The sequence below is a fragment of the Hydra vulgaris genome, chromosome 15 (genome assembly GCF_038396675.1).
Source record: "Hydra vulgaris chromosome 15, alternate assembly HydraT2T_AEP".
Taxonomy (NCBI): domain Eukaryota; kingdom Metazoa; phylum Cnidaria; class Hydrozoa; order Anthoathecata; family Hydridae; genus Hydra; species Hydra vulgaris.
Window position 1 is genome coordinate 51,653,916 of NC_088934.1, and position 20,466 is coordinate 51,674,381.

Genomic DNA, 20,466 nt, shown 5'->3' on the forward strand with positions numbered 1-20,466 from the left:
GCGTGGGTAAGAGGCGCCTTTGTGCCAGATTATTTTCAGCGCCCTTCCCAAAACTAAACCCCAATGTCAAAAACTATGACTTGTTATGAATTTAATCATTAAAATATTTCCAATGAATTCTTTTTTTTTATAAAATAATTACAGGTTATATAATACGATAATATACAGGTTATATACATACAATATACAATACTAAATCTAAGCAATCAATAAAATTTGCTTGTCTCAAACATATTAAGAATTAGATTACTTTATAATTATTCATCACTCAAAAATCAAAATACTTTTTACATATTTACTCTTCTAGCTTTAGCAGCTACAAAGTTCTTTATGAGATCGTTAATATCTATGGAATCCAAAGTATCGCTTTCTATAGATATTATGGATAAGTCCGTTAATCGTTCTTCTTTCATGGTAGACCGTAAATAGTTTTTAATTAGTTTTAACTTAGAGAAACTTCTTCTCCAGAAGCAACAGACACAGGTAATGTTAAAAAAATGCGTAATACAATATATTCAGGAAGATCTCATTTAATGCATTTTTAAAAATGTAATTTAAAACTTCGTGAGGAGACAAGTTAGGTTTTATAAAAAATTGAATGGTTTTTTATTCTTCGTTTAGAGCTATATCTATATCATCAATATCTTCATCGTTTAAGTTTGCATCGTCGGTTAATTTTATATGCAAATTTTTGCAGCGTTTCAATAAATCCTCATTATCCCAATGTTTTAGTTGGTTGATGTTGTGTATTATTTTAAAATCTTCCTTGTGTTGTTGCAGTTGTTGAAATCGTTCTGAAATTGACGATATAGTGGTGTCCAGAATCGCGAAGTAGAAATTAATTTTAAAATCATGTTTTGCATTGTTCACTGTATCATCTGATGCTTCGTAATCGAATAACTTCCTTTGTTTTCGCTTTCGAGTTTCAGGGAAATCAGGCTCAATATCAAGTTCTCTAGATTTAGCCATTGCAGACGTCATAAGTTTTTCAAATTTCTCATCAGTTCTAAGACTTATTAAGATTTTCTGTTACTAAGATTTTCTGTTACTAATTGTAAATCGAATGTGGGCTTTTGCATTATTTTGCTGACAATATTGACAAGATTCAATATATCATAGCAAATTGAGACGGAACACAAAAATTTAAAAGAACACATTTTTGAAATTATATTATTTGCTTGAGCTCTAGAATCCATGTCTTTTGTGTGGTCATTAGTGATATCTAATAAAGCTTGATAAATTTCTGACCATTACATTTTTAGAGGTTTCAGGGCTTCTATCCGACTTTCCCATCTAGTTGCAGAAAGTGGTTTTAGGGTTAAGTTTTTAACGTATTTTTTTAATACATCCCACCGATTCACACTGATTGAAAAATAATTATATAGTTCTTGAATCACACTAAAAAAATATACCGTCTCAAATGAAATTTTAACAGCATCGTTCACTACTAAATTTAATGAGCAGCGCATGGAACGAAAGAAGCTCGTGAATTTATTTCAAGAATTTTTTGTTGGAGTCCATTATGTCTCCCACGCATATTAGCTCCGTTATCGTACGACTGTCCGCGTAAATCTGATATATTAATGTTCATTAATTTCAAATGGTGGATGATGAACTCGAATAAACCTACACCGGTTGTATCAATTACACTTTGGAATCCTAAAAAATGCTCACGTATTTTTGCAACATTTCTAGATTTATTGTGATAAACAAATCTTATGACAATGGTTAACTGTTCAGTATGGCTTATGTCTTGTGTTGTATCAAGAATGATTGAATAATATTTTCAAGAGTGGAGCATTTCTAAAATCTTTTTCTTAATAGCATCACTTATAATGCTAATTATTTCGTTTTGAATCTGATCACCTAAATAATGACTAATATTCTTTTTCTCAGACGTTTGAACGCGATGTAAATGTTCAGACATTATTGGATCGAATTTGGCTATGGTTTCTATTAATTTCAAAAAGTTTCCATTGTCGTTTTGAAAAAGATTTTTAGATGAACCTCTAAATGCCAAGCATTGTCTTGATAAATACTGTATTATATGAATAATTCGTTCCACGACCGATCGCCAATTTTTTTTTCGGTTTCGTAGAGTCGTTGCTGCATTGCATCAATAGTACAATTTTTTTTGCGCGCCTGATAATTTTGATTTTTTTTGATTCCAGACATCTAAGGATTTTAAGTTAAAATTTATTAAACATTAATATTTTAAAATTCATTTATATTTTGTGCCATAAAAAATTCTATACACGAATTTAATGCACTGGTAAAAAAGTTTATTGTTCTCAAATATAATAGAAAATACAATATTGGGTTTCATAAATCAGAAAGTATTCGTTTTTTGTAATTGTCAAGTATTTAAAAATATTTCTTAAGAGAAAAATTTCACGCGTTTATTCTTTTGTGACAATAATTTAATATTGTAAATTATACTTACGTTGAAATTTTATAATGAATGCCTGATGAAAATCAATAAATATTTGTTTTACACAGAAGACAAATGCAGTCCCAGGACAAAAATTCTATAGAATTCCTATAGAATTTCTATAAACTTTTGAAACATATTGCCTATAGAAATTCTATAGCATTCTATAGAATTTCTATAGAATGTTTATTAATTTCTATAGAAAATGCCATAAAACTTTTTTTTATATAGAAAAAAAAGAAGAAAAATAAGTTCTATAGGAATTTTTATAGAAATTAACAGAGATTCTATAGAAGTTCTATAGAATTCTATAGAATTTCTATAGGCCATATGTTTCAAAAGTTTATAGAAATTCTTTAGAACTTTTTTTCCTGGGGTGGAGGTCTTGACTAGACGTAAACATCATAATTAACCTATATGTTACATTTTACGCAAACGTCGTACATGAGCATGTGTGTGTATATGTGAAATGCCGCGCGTCGCGGTGACGCCATTATCGAACGAAGTTCGATCTTCACCGATCTTCACCGATCGCATCGCACGAAGTCACGAGCGCGCTTTCATAGCGAAGTAGAATAAGGTATACGTTGCGCCCGCGTTTCCAGTATCTCTCTAATAAATTCATGTCACTTTTGTTTTTTTATATATTTTTTTATTATTTTTTTTTTATTATTTTATTTTTTATTTTTATTTTATTTTTTTTTTACTTTTATTTTTATTTAATTTTTTATTTTTATTTATTTTTTTTATTTTTATTTTATTTTATTTTATTTCTTTTTTATTTTTATTTTTATTTTTATTTTAATTTTTATTATTATTTTATTTTTAATTCATTATATTTTATATAATGTCATTTAATTTTTTTATATTCAATTTTAATTTTTTTTATTTAGTGAGGTAGCGCCGAGTGAAAGAGGCGCCTGACGGCGTCTTTTTCACTCGGCGCCCTTGAGCGGGGCACAATATGAACAACAGTAAGCGTCGGCCCTGTATATAAAGAGAGAGAGAGAGAGAGATTAAATCATCGAAGATTAAATCATTGAAGAATAAACCATTGTTGTAGCAGTGTTGTTTATTTGTATAAGTAATGGAATTTATTAAAGCCAGCATCATTAGAATCCATCCCTATATAGATGCAACTTTATTAGAGCAACTAGCAAGGACTTTAGAGCTGGACGTTGGAGTGGAGACTGAAGCAGATCATCATTTGGTTACATTAAAAGACTTGTTTGGGCTAAAGCCAATACAAAAACAAAAACTAATTCAATCATGGTTATCAAATAACATAGGTAGGTGGTCAAAATTTCTTTTTAAAATTGTATCAAGTTTAGTCTTTATAAAATAATGTTATATACTTTGTAATATCGTACTGTTACACAACTATACTAAGTAAAAATATAATTATGTATATATTACTTAGTATACATGCTTGGGCGCTAATTTACATCTCTACCCCCTATTTTATTTTTGATTATGATAGAGAATTTTATCTTGATTAAGAATCGTATAAAAACATAGACCTGAAAACCAAAGGAAAGTTCTCTAACTTGATGTTGAAGTGTCAAAAAATTATACCAAAAACGCTAATATTCGCCATCTTTTTTGAAACATGACTAAGTTATAATTAAGGCGGTAAACATTATGAACTTAATCATTAAAAAAACTTGATAGCCCGGTTTTTATTCCGCTAAAACATTCTATAGGTAAATTTATTGTGCATTTTCTTTTTATTTTAGTATTTTTTTCTTTAAAAAACTTCGAATTTCAATAAGTTTTATTTTTTATTTTCAGATTGAATACATATTTTTTTAAATATAATAATAATTTAGATAGACAAATGTTACTATATACAAAAATAATAATCAAACGGGATATTCATCTACAACTTGGTTTCAAAAGTGAAAATAAGAATGTTCTTTAAAACGTTGCGCCCACATGAATTCTGACAAATAATCATGAATCATTCCTCAATTTGTGGGTCCAAACATAGCTTTAAATTTGGCTTTGCTTCTTTGCCACATTACCTCAACCCTGTTTGTTGTAACATTTGTTGCAGGATCAACAAAATGTAAAGTATGATTTACTGTACCATGTTGAAAACCTTGCGCTGCTAAACCTTGGTATGCTGCCCACATATCGCTCCATATTTCAGTTCCAGGACGAATCCATCGTATAATGATGGGTAATATGGTTGCTGCATCGCGGTGTGCTACAGGAATGAGTAACCCTTCTTTAGTTGCTATATCGTACGCACCAAAAATCCATTGATCTTCTTTAGTTCTACCTCGGTTGTATTTCCTTTTTGAAAAAAGTGATTCATCTATTTCCACTATTGAGCCTGGCCCTCCTAATTGCACACGGTTGTTAAGGAAATAAGTAACAGCAATGTCTCTACAAAATTGATTCCAATCAACTACAGTTTTATTGCTACCAATTTTTAAATCCTTTTGTATGTCTTCTACTGAAAGGCCACGACTTTTTCCGGCGCTACGAGTCCAAATATAAGTAATACCTATTATTTGCCAAAGTTTCAGTTGAGATCTTTCAAAAAAACTTCCAACACGAATACTTATTTTCTTTTTGCATTGTTTTTGCATGCATCTCCAAATCTTTCCATCGACAATTGGATGTTACATCGAGGACAGTTCATATTTATAGCAAGTAAATCAAACTCTCTGCACCACCGGATGCACTCGGTATCATTGTTTTTAAACCTGCGACCAATTTCCGGTAAATTAATCCTACCAAATTCGATAATAGTTGGTCGTCTAACGTTCGCCATTTTAATTTTAAAACTGAAATACAGAAACATTTCTTATTATAACTACATTTTATTTTTTGCAAATTTTTTGCATCGGAATTTTTATGAATACATTCGGAATTTTCATGAGTATTTTAATTACTTTCAAACTACAGAAACCTGGTGGCGTAATTAAATAGTGAAATTTAAAAGTGTTATAAAAAAAGATGGTAAACATTAGCGTTTTTGGTATATTTTTTTGACACTTTAACATTAAATTAGAGAACTTTCCTTTGGTTTTCAGGTCTATGTTTTTATACGATTCTTAATCAGGATAAAATTCTCTATCATAATCAAAAATAAAAATAGGGGGTAGAGATGTAAATTAGCGCCGGTAACTTACATAATTACAATCACTTTCCATATTTCATTTTATGAAAGTTAATTTTATAATAACTGTTAAATTTAATCTTAACTGAAACGATTATTTCAAATTACAAATTAAGTTGTATTTCATTTTCATTAAATTGAATTATAGCAACATCGAATTATTTTAGACCTTCTGATTGGTGCATGTCATTTAATGTACCAAGGGAAAAAATAGAAAAGAAAACAATTGAAAAACTAGAAACAGGTGAACGTCTTTGTACAACAGAAAAAACTGCAATGGTGCCGATTTTATTGGATGAATGTCGAACAGTTTGAAGAAAGCCGTTGAAGAATCACTTGGATATTATTGCATCCATAATTGTTTTAAAATATTAAGAAGCATTGAAGGATGAATACAATGGTATTTTAATATGTTGTGGTCATGACAGTTTGACATTACAATCAGTAAATCGGTATGATTATCTTCAACGCCCACATGGCGCTTTGCCAGAAGTAGATTTTAAAGAAGAAAAAACATCTGCTCAAAAAGATGAAACTAGACAACCTTCTATGAAAAGAAAGCGAGACAGTTATGGATGTCTCAATGGGAATCCGAAGGACTACTAAGCTCACAGTCTACTCCAGCTGAAAAGTTGTACAGATTGCAGTGAAGTGTTATTTAATAATATTAAAGTATGCTGCTACCAGAATTGATGCAACAGTTTCCAGAGCTGTTTACGGTAATTCTTGATGATGTTTTATCTATCTCAATTCCATATCACAGTGGACCAGAGAGACCGCCAGGTTTTATGTCGTGTCAATTGAGTCAAACTGTTTTTATTCAAGAGTATTTTTAGTTTATTTGTAGAAAAAAGGGTTTTTGAAATTAAAATAAAGTGCTAAGGGCCAAAAATGGGCCAAAACAGGGTGTTAAGATAGTTTCCACCTACCCATTTTTTCAATTGATTATGATTGAAAATATTATACTGATTAGAAATCATATAAAAACATAGGTCTGAAAGTTACTAAAAAGTGGTCTTTTTTACATTAGAAGTTAAAAATATATGAATTAAAATATAAAAAACCAACTTCTTTTAAAAAATTCCTTTTTGCGCCTTTAAAAATTTAATAGAAATAAAATAACTATTTACGGTGTGAAAAAACTGGTTTTTATTATCATCAATTGCTGAAAAATGTTTAAATAATTATTATATAGAAATAACACGAAATTATAAAAATATAAAATAAATGATAATTTTTATTTATAAACAAACGTTAACTAAAAATAACAAACTAGGCAACATTAAAAGTATAATTCTTTCGCATAGCAAATAAAATCCAGGGTGCGCGATTATATAAAGAAATTTATATAATCGCAAAAAAGATAACTTAAAAAGGGTTTTATATGTGGATATTGTGCTTTTATATTACTTTTCTTAAATATATATATATATATATATATATATATATATATATATATATATATATATATATATATATATATATATATATATATATATATATATATATATATATATATGTATATATATATATATATATATATATATTTAATTTTTTTTTTATTATCTTAAAGATACCTATAAATTTATATTTTATTATTTATAGTATAATATCTTATATTGCAGATTATAAAAAATATAGCTTATCTAGTTCTTTTTTAACTTGTTTAAATGGAAAATATTGTTTTTCAACGAGATGCTGTATGCTGCTGTTGTTGGCAAATGTTTGGAGCCAGATCAAAGTCTTTAAGTAGTGTAAATTGAACTGTAGAAGAAATGATGAAGTTGTTTGTTTATTCAGGATATTCTCTGGATGTGTGCAGCTATCCTAATGATATATGTTCTGGTTGTCACAGAAATCTCTACCTACTAAAGGCTGGAAAACCTCATCGAGGTTTATGGGGAGAAAAGATTGCTAAAGTAAAATAACCGTTAACTGAAAATAACCGTTTTTTTAACACTTGCCTATTAATTACAGCTGCATGGTTCAATGATACTTCCTTGATTTCTTTTCTTAATACGAACCATTACTCTTTGACTTTTTAAAATTATTTAACAACAAACATTAAAATTTTAAAAAGTTTCATTACTGTAATAAATAGTATAGTTTAATATATAAACATTTATTATAGAAATTATCTATTATTCAAATTCTAATTCTAATAATAATACATTCAAGAAAAAAACTGTATTCACTGTAATAAATAGATATAATTGAAATTTTTTTTTTCCAAGCATAAAAAAACATACTGTGTTGCTTATGTGAAAAGACCTCAGAAATATCTGATTGGCTACCACCAGCACCTAAAATTTATCATTAATAGAATTAAGCTATAACATTAAATATCTAAATTTAAAGATACACAAAGCTTTCTCCAATACTTACCTTAAGAAGAGTTATCAGCTGAATCTTCTTACAGTTTAGCTTTATACCTCTTGCATTTTGTTTTTCTTGCAGTATAGATACATGTCAGATGTCATAAATAGATAATTAGCTGTATCCCTAGTATTTTCGGCAAAAGAAGTTAAACGTGCATGATCTACTCGTGCAGTTTTGTTGGCTTTGTTTCTGGCTTCAATGGCACTCTCAGGCAAAGAACCTATTGGATACTTAAAATATTCGATGAAAGAAACACCATGAACTATCATTCTATGCACAGACTGGAATGGCTTTTAAAAACTGATCGTAAGAAATGAGATTAAACAGACGTTCAGATTTCTGCTTAAAAATTTTTACATCTGGTCTTGTGGTTGTACTGTTCATATCAATGAGCAGGTCCCTAAATAGATTGATCATATTGGTATTCAAATTTAAAATTTAAGGGACTTTTAAGGGACTTCACTTGAAGAGCTTCAAGTGAAGTCCCTTAAAAGCAGGATTTAAGTAGTTTGCTGCAGCACTCAATAAGCTTCCAATGTGACAAAGAGGAAATCTTTTCTCAATGCAGCTTTTCAAGTTTTTTGCATACAAGACACCGTAGCCATTTTTTCCATCCGTCTCAATAAATTGATCATTGATTTCCACTGTGATGCACTGATGGTCTTTGAAGAAAAAATATCTTCATTTGCACATAAGCTGATAATTGCACTCTTTAGATGTAGGACAGATGCCATGCAATCCAGTTCACTATTCCATCTTGTGTCAACAGATTGTCGTAACTGTCTAAAATTGATTCCTTGAGCGTCTGATTCTGATTTAAGAAACTCAGCTGCAACTGTTGACTGGTGAGTTAAAGAAGCCAAATCTTTGCATGTTTGCAACGCATCATCCATTCCAGCAGTCATTCCAAATGAGTCTCGAACTGCACATTGCAAAATATAATTTTTGCACAAGTATTGGTCAAGGCGCATTGACAATTTGACTGCAAGTTTTATGTTTTTTGCCTGGTCGTTCACGCAGTACATTGACAAATCAGCAGGCAAATTTAGTTCTTCTAAGAAAGAATCCAGCTTTCCTTCAATTAAGATACCTGTGTGTCTGCCTGGGAACTGTTGGACATGGGGTGTCCAGTGATGTAGTCTCCAATTTTCGTCAAAAGCATGAAAAGTCCAAGAGATGTAGCAGTCCTGAGCTCTAGAAGTCCAAAAGTCAGAAGTAAATGCAGCACTTTTTAGATTTGGCGTAATCTCCGTTATTATGCTCTTCATTCCAGCTTGATCTTCTCTTGACCGAATGGAATGCTTTCTTAAATATGTTGTTCTGTGATGAAGGCTCAGTTTAGGGTTTGGAATGTCAAACCATTTCTTGAAACCTCTTCTTTCGACTGCTGAAAAGGATGCCAGATCAATGCAAAAGTAATCCAGCGTTGCAGAGTCAAACTGTTTTTGAATGGAATTGTCTTTTTCATATTTGGACTTTGTTTCAAGCATTTCGACCATGGTTCGTTGTTTCTTCTTAGGAGGAGGAAGAAGAGAGTCGTCAGTTTTTTTCAGAATACTCAACGTAATCTTGGCTGTGTTTTTTTTCGAGGTGACATCGTCACCTCGAAAAAAAACGAAGTCTTTTGTTTTCAAAGACTTTTTGCACGCCTTGCATTCAGCACCGTCACTTGTTTTTTGAAAATATCTCCAGATTTTGTTTTTTCTTGGTGACATTTTTGATCGTTGAAATGAGACAAGAATATTTCTTTTCAATATGAAAAATATGTGTCAAGTTGAATTCCACTGGTAAACTAATGAAATTAAGTCCAAAGTGCTCAATTTTATACAAAAAGTTTTTTGTATTTAAAATCTAATTAAAAATATTTAAAATCTAATTAAAAATTTAATTTGTCAAAATATTAATTAATTAAAAAAACAAATTATTAAGCATTTTGTAAACTATAATAATTTTTAATTTGGAAAATAATATAATATTTAAGTCTCGTTCTATTTCTCGCGAGAATTTTCTATTTCTCGTTTCTCACGATAAGTCCCATTTCTCACGAGAAACGAGAACGAGAAAAGATCTCGCTCATGGTTATTATTTTACTGTACAGAAACGGAATAGATTCACAGTAGAAAATCGGGAATTTATATATAAATTCACGGAATTCTACCGTAAATGTTTTCCGTTTCTGTACCGTGAAATCACGGTATAGTATTGGCGTTTATGGGTATTATACCGTGAAATTCACGGTATAATACCGTGAATTTCAAGGTAAAGTTTTACAGTGTATGTCATAATAGAACAAGGAACGGTGGTTTCGAAAATGCAATCCGTTTCTGGTGTATTTTTTTTTTTTCGTAAGAAATATTTCCACTAGGGTGTGTCAACTATCCAATTAAATAAAAAAAACATTATTATGTAAAGTATTGTGGTTAATATATTTACTATTTAGTTAAAAAATATTCTATATATTTAATTTCGCTTGTATAACTCCTGTATAACAAAACTATATAAAAAAAGGTTTTTAAAAAAAATTTGAATACCAAAAAGTACCAAAACAAAGTTGTGAGACAAAAAACGATTTGATTTCCGTTAAAAAAAGAGAAGTTACAATGTTTGAGACCGTCCATAAAGTGCGTACACTCGGAGGGGAAGAGGGGTTCTGTAAAATGGCGTATAGGAGATGGGAGGGCAGTGGGTCAATTAAAAAAGAAAGGAGACACTAAATTAAAAAAATATCGTAAAATGTCAGATAAATAGGTTAAAAGCGTAGGTACTTTTAGGGAGGTGGAGGGTACTCAAAAAAGCGTATTGCAAAATGCGGCGGGGGAGGGACCCCTTTAAGAGATTAGCGAAGTTTAAATATAGGAAGTGTGGCCAACAATCTCTTGTTCAATCTATAAATGATCTAAAGGCTACATAGAAAATTCTTTTTACTTATTCATTTTTACTCATTCATACTTTTATAATATTCATTTTAGTATCACATATTGTATCTTTACAAAAATATTATTTTTGGCGTCAAAGTTTTTTTTACAAATAAATTATTATTAAATAAACTTTCAAATCAATGAAAATATTTACTATCACACGAAACACTTTTAATTATAAAAAATGCATTTATATTTCCCAAATGTTAGTGTTTTACGGGTAATAAAATGTTTACAAAAAGAAGTTTGCGAAGCAAAAATGTCGGCTTAATTATTTGAAAAAATGATGCTAAAAATTCAAACCCGCATAGAATTTCAATAACTGGGCGGCGCATTTGGTCTATAACAATGCGTTAAACGTCCTTCTATTTATAGTCTAGTAAATAGAGACCTTAAAATTGGTCGAATGGAAACTAAGTAGTGCAGAAGCAGTTTTTAGCCTAAAAGCCTCTACTACCTTTCAATTGTAGAAATCCAAAACCCCCTTGAGCGTTTTTCACAATCTGATGTCAAAGTGAGGTACCTAATGCAATAAATTTCAAAAACATGGTTTTCTTAGGAAATACTAAAACAGCACCTCTATTCAAATTAAAAATATGAACTTGTCAGTTACTAATTTGATCACGCTTAAGTTTATATTTATCAAATGTAAATGTAAGTTAACAAAAATATAAATTTGTTAGAAAAAATTACTTCATTTTGCCTAAATACAAAGGTTATAAAATATTATTAATGACTATTATTTGTCTATCTTTTCCTGATTTCTCATAATTAAAAGAAAATCGAACATCAAGGATGAAATTTAATACTGCTATTAATTTTCAGGGGGTAAAATTAATTAAATAATGGTGTATTTTAAGCCAATTTTGCCTAAATTAGGCTTTTTACAAACTGTAAAATGTTATTAATGATCTTATTCTCATTTTTGACGAATAAAAGAAAAGTGAACCTGAACGATTAAATTTAGAACTGTTATGTATTTTCAGTGGTAAACATATTTAAAAATGGTGGATTTTTGGCCAATTTTGCCCAAATAATGCAATTTCTTGGTTTTCTTTTTATCTTAAAAATATAAAAATCATATAAAAAGTATAATCTGTATATATATTTTACTATATATAGATATATATTTTACTATATATTTATCTATATATATAATAGTGATAATCATTAACAATAATGCAAAATAAAAATATAAAAATCATAATAATATCAATAACAAAATATATAACAGGTTAAAAGAAGGAAAGAAAATGAAAAGAAGTTTAACAACTTGGAAAGAAAAGTCAAAGAAGGAGAAGTCCTTGGAGAGTTTTGTTGTGTACCAGAATTTTTTAAGCACAGTATTTATAGGGAAATAGAAATATTGAATATGCATTAAAATATAATAAAAAGAATTATTAAAAAAAAAAAAAAAATTTTTTTAAAGAATTAAGCATAGAAAATATTGCATAGAAATTAGTTTATTGTTTATTTACTACATGTTACATGGTTTAGTAACAATGCCACAAATTTTGGTGGTGATTAGTTCATTGATTATTTTTATTGAGGATAAACTTTTTCACATGGGTTATGAAGGCATTTTTATTTGTCATTTTGGAGAACCTTTTTTTAGTTTTAACAGGAAGAGAGTTCCATCAGTGAATTGATTGATACTTGATTGACTTTATGCCATACTTATGTGTTTGTTTTAAAGGTATAGAAAGACTACAATAAGATACAGACCTAAGTTTATAACTATGAATATCATTTGTGAATTTAAAGTAGCTAGTGAAGCAGCTGGGCGTTTTATTGTGGACAATGTCCCATACAAGAACACAGTTTGATAATTAGATAAGTTCGTCAAGCTTTAAAATTTTAGAAAGATTATATAGTATGTCAGAACTAAAACTGTTAGGTTGAAAGTGAATTATTCTTAAAGATTTATTCTGGAGATTTATAAGTTTTTCTTTTTAAAATGGATGAGCTTTGTCTCCATATCTGACAACCATAGCGTAGATGAAAGTTAAAAATAGCATGCCAAATATTCACAAGGGTTTCGTAATTCACAAAATGCCTTATTTTGGTAAGCATTCCATTTGCTCGACTTAGTTTGTTTGATATGGATTTAATTTGTTGAATGAACACAAGATTTTCATCTAAATAATATGCCCAGATATTTTATTTTATCTACAATATTTAGTTTTTAACCACTAATTCTAAAATTAAGTTTTTTGGTAATTTTTTTGCCTTGAGGTTTAAATAGAACTAATTCAATTTTTTTGACATTCAAAAATATTTTGTTTGATCGCAACCAGTGATCTCAGGTCATAATTTAGGTACTTATTTAGCTTTTTTAAAGACTTATCTACAATCAGAAGGTTAGTGTCATCAGCAAAATGATACACCTTTGAGTATTTAATACAAATGTTTAAATTATTTATAAAGATAAGGAAAAGAAGGGGACCCAGAGTTGAACCCTGAGGAACACCTATAGACGTAAACTTAGTAGTGGATGAGATATTATCAATAGTAACACTTTGTGGACGATGGTTTAGATGTGACTTAAACCAGTTCAGAGCAAATCCCCAACACCATAATGATACAACTTTAATAATAGAATTTCATGGTTGACAGTATCAAAAGCTTTTTGCAGATCAACAAACACTCCATCAGCAAATTGTTTTTGACCCAAAGCCTCGCGTATGGTTTCAGTTATATCTATGAGTGCTTGGTTAGTAGAGTGTTTCTTTCGGAATCTAAATTGCAGACTATATAAGCTATCTGATAGATTTAAAAAACTAAGTAACCTATTATACATGAGCTTTTTAATTAGTTTACCTACATTTGAGAGTAAGGATATAGGCCAATAGTTACAAGGATCTTGTTTACAGCCGCTTTTAAAAATTGGAACAACTTCTGCAACTTTAAACAAGTCAGGGAATATCCCTGATTCAAAAAATTAATTTATTATAATACTCAAGGGGAAGCTCAATTCTTGAGATGCTAAGGTCATTATTTTTGAAAAAATGATATTGGGTCCGGTGCTTTTTTGTGGATTCAAGAGGAAGATATAGTCATTTACTTCTTGAGAAGTAACTGGAGTTATAAAATATCAGGATTTTGGTTTTTTAGATAGTGGCTGAAGTGAAATCTAGGAGGTATAATTTCTTTAGCAAGATTATCTGTAATTGAAGAGAAGTAATCATTAAATGTGTTTACAATTATTTTCTTGTTAGTTATAGTTTTATTATTAATATTTAAACTATCTATATTATTGTTGTTCTTTGATTTAATATAAATAATACTCCTTATTCCTTTCCAGGTGTTTTTAAGGTTATTTAGATTTTCATTAAAGTAGGTTGAATAATATGTTTTTTTTGAGTATCGCAGTAGGTAACTAGTTTGATTTCTATAATATTTGAATTTTTGAAAGTATTGTAGCTTTAAATTCTCATTTTTACATTTTATAAACTTCTTGTGCAACTTATTTTTAATTTGTATTGACATAATGATTTTATTAGTAACCCATGGCTTTGATAAAGGTTTATTAGCTTTTTTGGTAGACATTTTGAAAGGGGCATGATTATCAAGTAAACTTTTAAGTGCATCCAAAAACTTAGAAGTAGAGTTATTGGCACAATAGTTCCCTTGTTGTTTCATTGAAAGCCAATCAGTTTTTGTAAGGTCTTTAAGAAAACTTTTTTCATCAAAATTTTAAAAACATCTACAATATAGTTTGGAATGAGACTGTTTTAAGTTCTTGCATGGAAAGGATATGAACTGAATAAGATGGTCAGCAAGGTATACTGTATAACTAAACGGTATAACTTGTCGAGTAGTTTTGTATATAAGTGATATTGAACTCACTAGTGTTCATACATGGGTGACGATTAATGCAACCTACAATAATATTTTTTTCTGATGGCATTAAAATTTCAATAAAGGTTGATTCTAGTTCTTTTTTTTTTCTGAATTTTGAGGTCAGATCTCAAGTTATAATTTAGTTCAGATTTTATAAATATAATAGTTCCTTCTTTATTAGAATGAGAATCAGTTTTTTTTTTTTTTTTTTTTTACCAACCAACTAGAGTGACCTACAGCTGAAACCAGACTTACACAGGGCCCTAGAAAGCGGTGTTATTAAGGAGCCGAGACTCCATATTTTGGCCCATTTAAGGGTTTTTTGGCCCATTTAAGGCTTTGGTTAGGCCCACTTAAGGGTTTAGTTGCCACTCAGCCGAAACTGAACAGCGCCAACTTAATGGCTTATCTCCATTTTACGTCCGGAGTGGACGGATCGCCTTGAGGTTTCCGGCTGTAAAAGGAGACACCGAAAAAGAGACTACGCCAAGAACCTCTTTCGACAGTCACGGTTTCGATCATGTGCTGTTTATGCTATCTAACAACACCGTAACCAATGCACGAGTTCAAGCGAACTTCTGCCATTATTAATATCGCGCATGAAAAAGTCCTGGAACGAATTTAGAAGGGTAAATATTTATTTTCTCAGTCGCGAATTAGTAATAAAATATATAAGATGAAAGTTAACTGTGCTGTTATAGGATGTACCAATAGTTCCTATAAGCTAGAAAAGTTAAATTTTGATGAAGAGATTTCATCACTTCAAAAAACTGCTTTGCTGCTTCAATTTCCATTGCTCTCCCATACTTTAATGCAGGTATATCTGGGTTCACAAATGTTAGCCCTGAAATACTTTGGTGTAATGACCACATATCAACTTTAATGCCCATGTTAATTTTTTCATTTTTTTTAGAACATCATGAGCTTTTGAAGCAGTTATAACTCGCTTTCGAAAATTAAACCATAGCTCATTTGTGCTTTGACCTACAGTCATATGCTCTATATCAGTAACAATTATTTGAGTCATACTTGTTTTCATGTTTTCACTGAAGGAAAAATTATTGTCTAACATAACAATAATATCATCCATGGTCAAAATTGTAGGTTTGATAACATTTGAAGACACAATAAGTTCTTCCATATAATAAATGTCAGGTTTAGGTACAACAGAAGTTATGATACTATGAGGAGCAACGGTTTCAATTGCTTTTGCTATGTCTGTTAAATTTAAATTTTTTAAGCCACAGTTAACTAATGGGTTGTAATTACGCTTTTCATTTGATACTAGGGAACACTTTTTTCTTCCACGCCTACCAAATTCATCACGATCAAATTTTAAGTCACATATTTTTGATGGTGCTACTATGCTGCGGTTGGGAAGCCACTCTGATTTTGAACTAGTACAAGCTACATTCGTCAAACCATTACTAACAGCAGCCTCAATTCGAAAGAGGGTTGCAGCAACATGATTACATGTCTGCGATAAACCAGCTAGACAAGTACAATGTGCAGAAACTATTTTAGCAGTTTTTTTATTAAAAATAATCCATAGCTTGTTCCCTTTTAAATAACAGTATTCACTTTCTATTCCAACTTGATGGTAAAATAAAGGTTCAAGCCAGCCACATTTAAAGTAACTATAGGTTTTACACGTTTTGTAGTTACTTAAGTCTTTACTGGCTATTTCAGCAGAGTTAAATAATAAATAATTGTGTATATCAGGATATAATAATATTGGCCAACAAGTTAGGCCTTCGTCTTCTGATAGCCAGGCATTACTGAGCTTAAAAGGATCAAGTAATTCAACACCGTTAATAAAAAGTTTTTTTTTGTACTCAGTATTTATATCATGTTCCACCTCTTTAGCTGTTTTAATAGGCATAACATTATTTTCCATTGCACAATATACTCGAGCTGCAAGAATTTCTTTCTTTCCAGATATCTTCAAGCCACGAAGACGTAAATAAGACTTCAATTCTTCAACTTTCATACTACATACTATATCATAATCCATTTTGATCTATATATGTTTTATATTTGTTTAAAAGATTATTGACTTAGTTTATGTTGTTTGTTTATACTTCGTTTACTCAAGAATTAAAAGCTGACTTGATTTATTTCCCTCATAAACTCGATCCAGTTTTTTTTTTAAATTCTCCGTAACGCGGCTTGAATTGGTGTATTGAGAGATGTTCCGAAGCCGAAATAAGAACAGATACTACACTTGATCTTAGCCATTAGCCGAGAAGCGATACCTTCAAAGACATAGCCATTTAAAGTGATATCAGTTCTAAGTGTTTTGTTGTGATTTAAGCGAGTTTCAGATATAGCAATGATATTGGGTTTATTATTCATAAGGGAAAGCAGATGTTTTAGATCATTAAGGTAATATGCCAGGGATGATATATTAACATGTAAATAGGTTATGGAATTAATACTAATAGCTTTGTTATACTCTGTTGTATCATAGACTATGATACAACAGAGTTACAATACAACAAATACTTTTACTTATAATTTATTTTATGACACTTTATCTAACCTAAATAATCTTTTTCAAAATAAACTTGACAATGATAATATTAATTGTAAATACTATGACATAGTATTTACAATTAATATTATCATTGTCAAGTTTGTTTTGAAAAAGATTATTTAGGTTAGATAAAGTGTCATAAAATAAATTATAAGTAAAAGTATTTGCACCATTTATAGTGACCTTAATATCCTTATCTGTAAGAGAAGAGTATGGTAGAGTGTTTTCCAAGCAATTAAAACAGTACCAATAGCCAGTTTCAGTCATCAAAGAGTTGTAGAATTTTTTATCAACATTATTACACCTAATGTGAATTCACTTATTGCAAGAGTCGCATTGTATAGCTTTTTGATTACATGTTACGATCTTATAACAAACACCACAAGGAGACTTAACAACCATATTATCCACTTCAGCATTTAGGATAATGAAGATGAGAAAAGGGTATTTGGTTGAACTAAACTTATATTTGTATTTTTATTAGGTTTTTATTTTTAATTTATGAGATTTATATTTTCATTCCTAATTTAAGAGTTTTATATTTTCATATAATTGTATATTAATATTAATTGTAAATACTATGACATAGTATTTACAATTAATATTATCATTGTCAAGTTTATTTTGAAAAAGATTATTTAGGTTAGATAAAGTGTCATAAAATAAATTATAAGTAAAAGTATTTGCACCATTTATAGTGACCTTAAAATCCTTATCTGTAAGAGAAGAGTATGGTAGAGTGTTTTCCAAGCAATTAAAACAGTACCAATAGCCAGTTTCAGTCATCAAAGAGTTGTAGAATTTTTTATCAACATTATTACACCTAATGTGGATTCACTTATTGCAAGAGTCGCATTGTATAGCTTTTTGATTACATGTTACGGTCTTATAACAAACACCACAAGGAGACTTAACAACCATATTATCCACTTCAGCATTTAGGATAATGAAGATGAGAAAAGGGTATTTGGTTGAACTAAACTTATATTTGTATTTTTATTAGGTTTTTATTTTTATTTTTAATTTATGAGATTTATATTTTCATTCCTAATTTAAGAGTTTTATATTTTCATTTCTATTTTTTTAATTTTATATTTTCATTTATGACTTTTATATTTTTATTTTATTAGTTTTATTGTATTTTTGGTTTCAAATTTTAGTCTATATATTATATTTTATATACTAGTGAACACTATGCATTACCGTGTTTGAGTATTTTGATGAAAAGTAAGAATGTAACAAAATTTTAAAAATAAAGAATGTAACACTTTTGAAATTTATAAATTCTAACAGAGATAAGTGTAAATTCTAACAGAGATAATTGTAGTCTAAAATATAGTTACTTATAAGAGTCAGATAATAATAAATAATATGATAGATATATTTATAAATACTATATAAGTTTTATGATACTGTATAAATAATCTTTATATTTAAATAATAAGTATAAATAATTTTAAGATAATAGAGTATATAGTATTGGTATAAATATAAGTATATAAGTTTTAAATATAAATAAGATTTATAATATAACTAAACTGCTTTAGTGTAAGTATAAGTTATAAAATAAGATAAATATAAATGATAAAATAAGGTATATATGACAAGATAAAACTTATATATACATATAAATATGTACATATATACATACACACACACATATATATACACACATGTGTATATATATATATATATTTATATATATATATATATATATATATATATATATATATATATATATATATATATATATATATACATAAATATGCAAATATATATATATATATATATATATATATAAAACATACATGCAATTCAAAATATATACATATAATATAGACAATTTATATACTATGGAGTAATATATAAATCAAATTATGGGTATTTAAGCAGAACTAACAAAAGTTAATAATGAACAACAACAACAAAAAATTAAAACTGGAGTAATTTTCAGTCAACGGTAGCTTTGACTAATTGAAGGAAATTATTAGTCGCCACAAGATTAGCTCTTTGACTAATAAGACTGATAAAAAGTCTATAACTTGATGTCTACAACTGTGTTTTGATAAAGTTAATTGATTACTAAAAAGGAATAACTCTTAACTTACCACACCTTTACAAAGAACTAAGTGTAGGCAGAAACAGGAAAACTACATGTTGTAGTTTATTTCAATTTTAAAATTCAATACATATAAAACATGTTTGTTGATATTTAGCTGTTAACCTGAAAAAAAAGGTTATTTTATTCTATAATTGGTAAAAAATGTTTACCCCCTAATAGCAACTGATGGTAAATAATATTAAATAAAAAAACAAATTTTGATAAATTACATGTTTATTAAGCTATTAATTTATTTTACATTAAATACTCCTGAAGAAAAAAAAAATCTGTCTGCTCTAAAAAAATGAAAAAGAAAATTTTTTTATAAAATGTATTTCATACTTTTAAATTTTATAAATAGTTTCTTGATGTTATTTTTGGTATAACCAATGATATAATCAATGAAATCAAGTGTGCTTTTTTTGAATTTCTGTGAATACCTCTGTATGATATAAAAAAATTCAATACTCTTTGCTGGCTTGAATATTAAAGCTTATATGTAACTGTACAAAAAAACTGTTCTGTAGAAAAACAAATATCACTTCTTTTGCTAAATTTTCAAATTGCATATAATTTTGTATTGAGTATGCTTCATAGAATAGGGACATTCCATTTGACAAGAAACACATTTAGAAATCTTTTCACATTTACAATTTAGTTTTAAACGCAGGATTATCTAGTAATTAACAGATTACAAAATGTTGTACCACATCTTATTGGAGAACCAAGAGTAAAGAGGTAGAAAAAAGAAACTTCTTCTTTCTTTTCTTTTCTTGATTACTCTTTTTCTATTATATATTAAATTTTTACCACTAAATTTTTTTTTAATCTATTTTTTTCAATTATTACAATAAAAACAAATGCTATAATCATTTGCATTTTTTTGATGCCACAATCCACTTTTATTTGGTCAAATTATTTGACATCAATACTTGTTCTTGCTTTTAATGCAAGTGTTTATATGTAACAGTACAAAAAATTACTGCTCACTAGACAAACATAAACTTTTCTTTTTTTGTTAAAAATTTCAAATAGAGTAAAAATATCCAATTGTCATCTTTTATATATAAGTTAATCTGCCAAACTTTTTTTTAAACCTTCAAAAAGTGTTTAATGGTTTCAGGAAGA

At 28.7% G+C, this 20,466-nt stretch overlaps 1 protein-coding gene and 1 pseudogene across 1 annotated transcript; both read right to left on the minus strand.

Moving 5' to 3' along the window:
- Window positions 1-4,398: 4,398 nt before the first annotated feature.
- Window positions 4,399-5,028, minus strand: LOC136092048 (uncharacterized). Its single transcript, XM_065819767.1, has one exon. The coding sequence runs from the start codon at window positions 5,026-5,028 to the stop codon at window positions 4,399-4,401; it is 630 nt and encodes a 209-aa protein (XP_065675839.1).
- Window positions 5,029-16,793: 11,765 nt separating this feature from the next.
- LOC136092499 (U2 spliceosomal RNA) lies at window positions 16,794-16,954 on the minus strand (annotated as a pseudogene).
- Window positions 16,955-20,466: the final 3,512 nt, after the last annotated feature.

Coding starts and splice junctions, on each gene's coding strand:
- LOC136092048 (XM_065819767.1), bottom strand. CDS start 5,028: ATGCAAAAACAATGCAAAAAGAAAATAAGTATTCGTGTTGGAAGTTTT.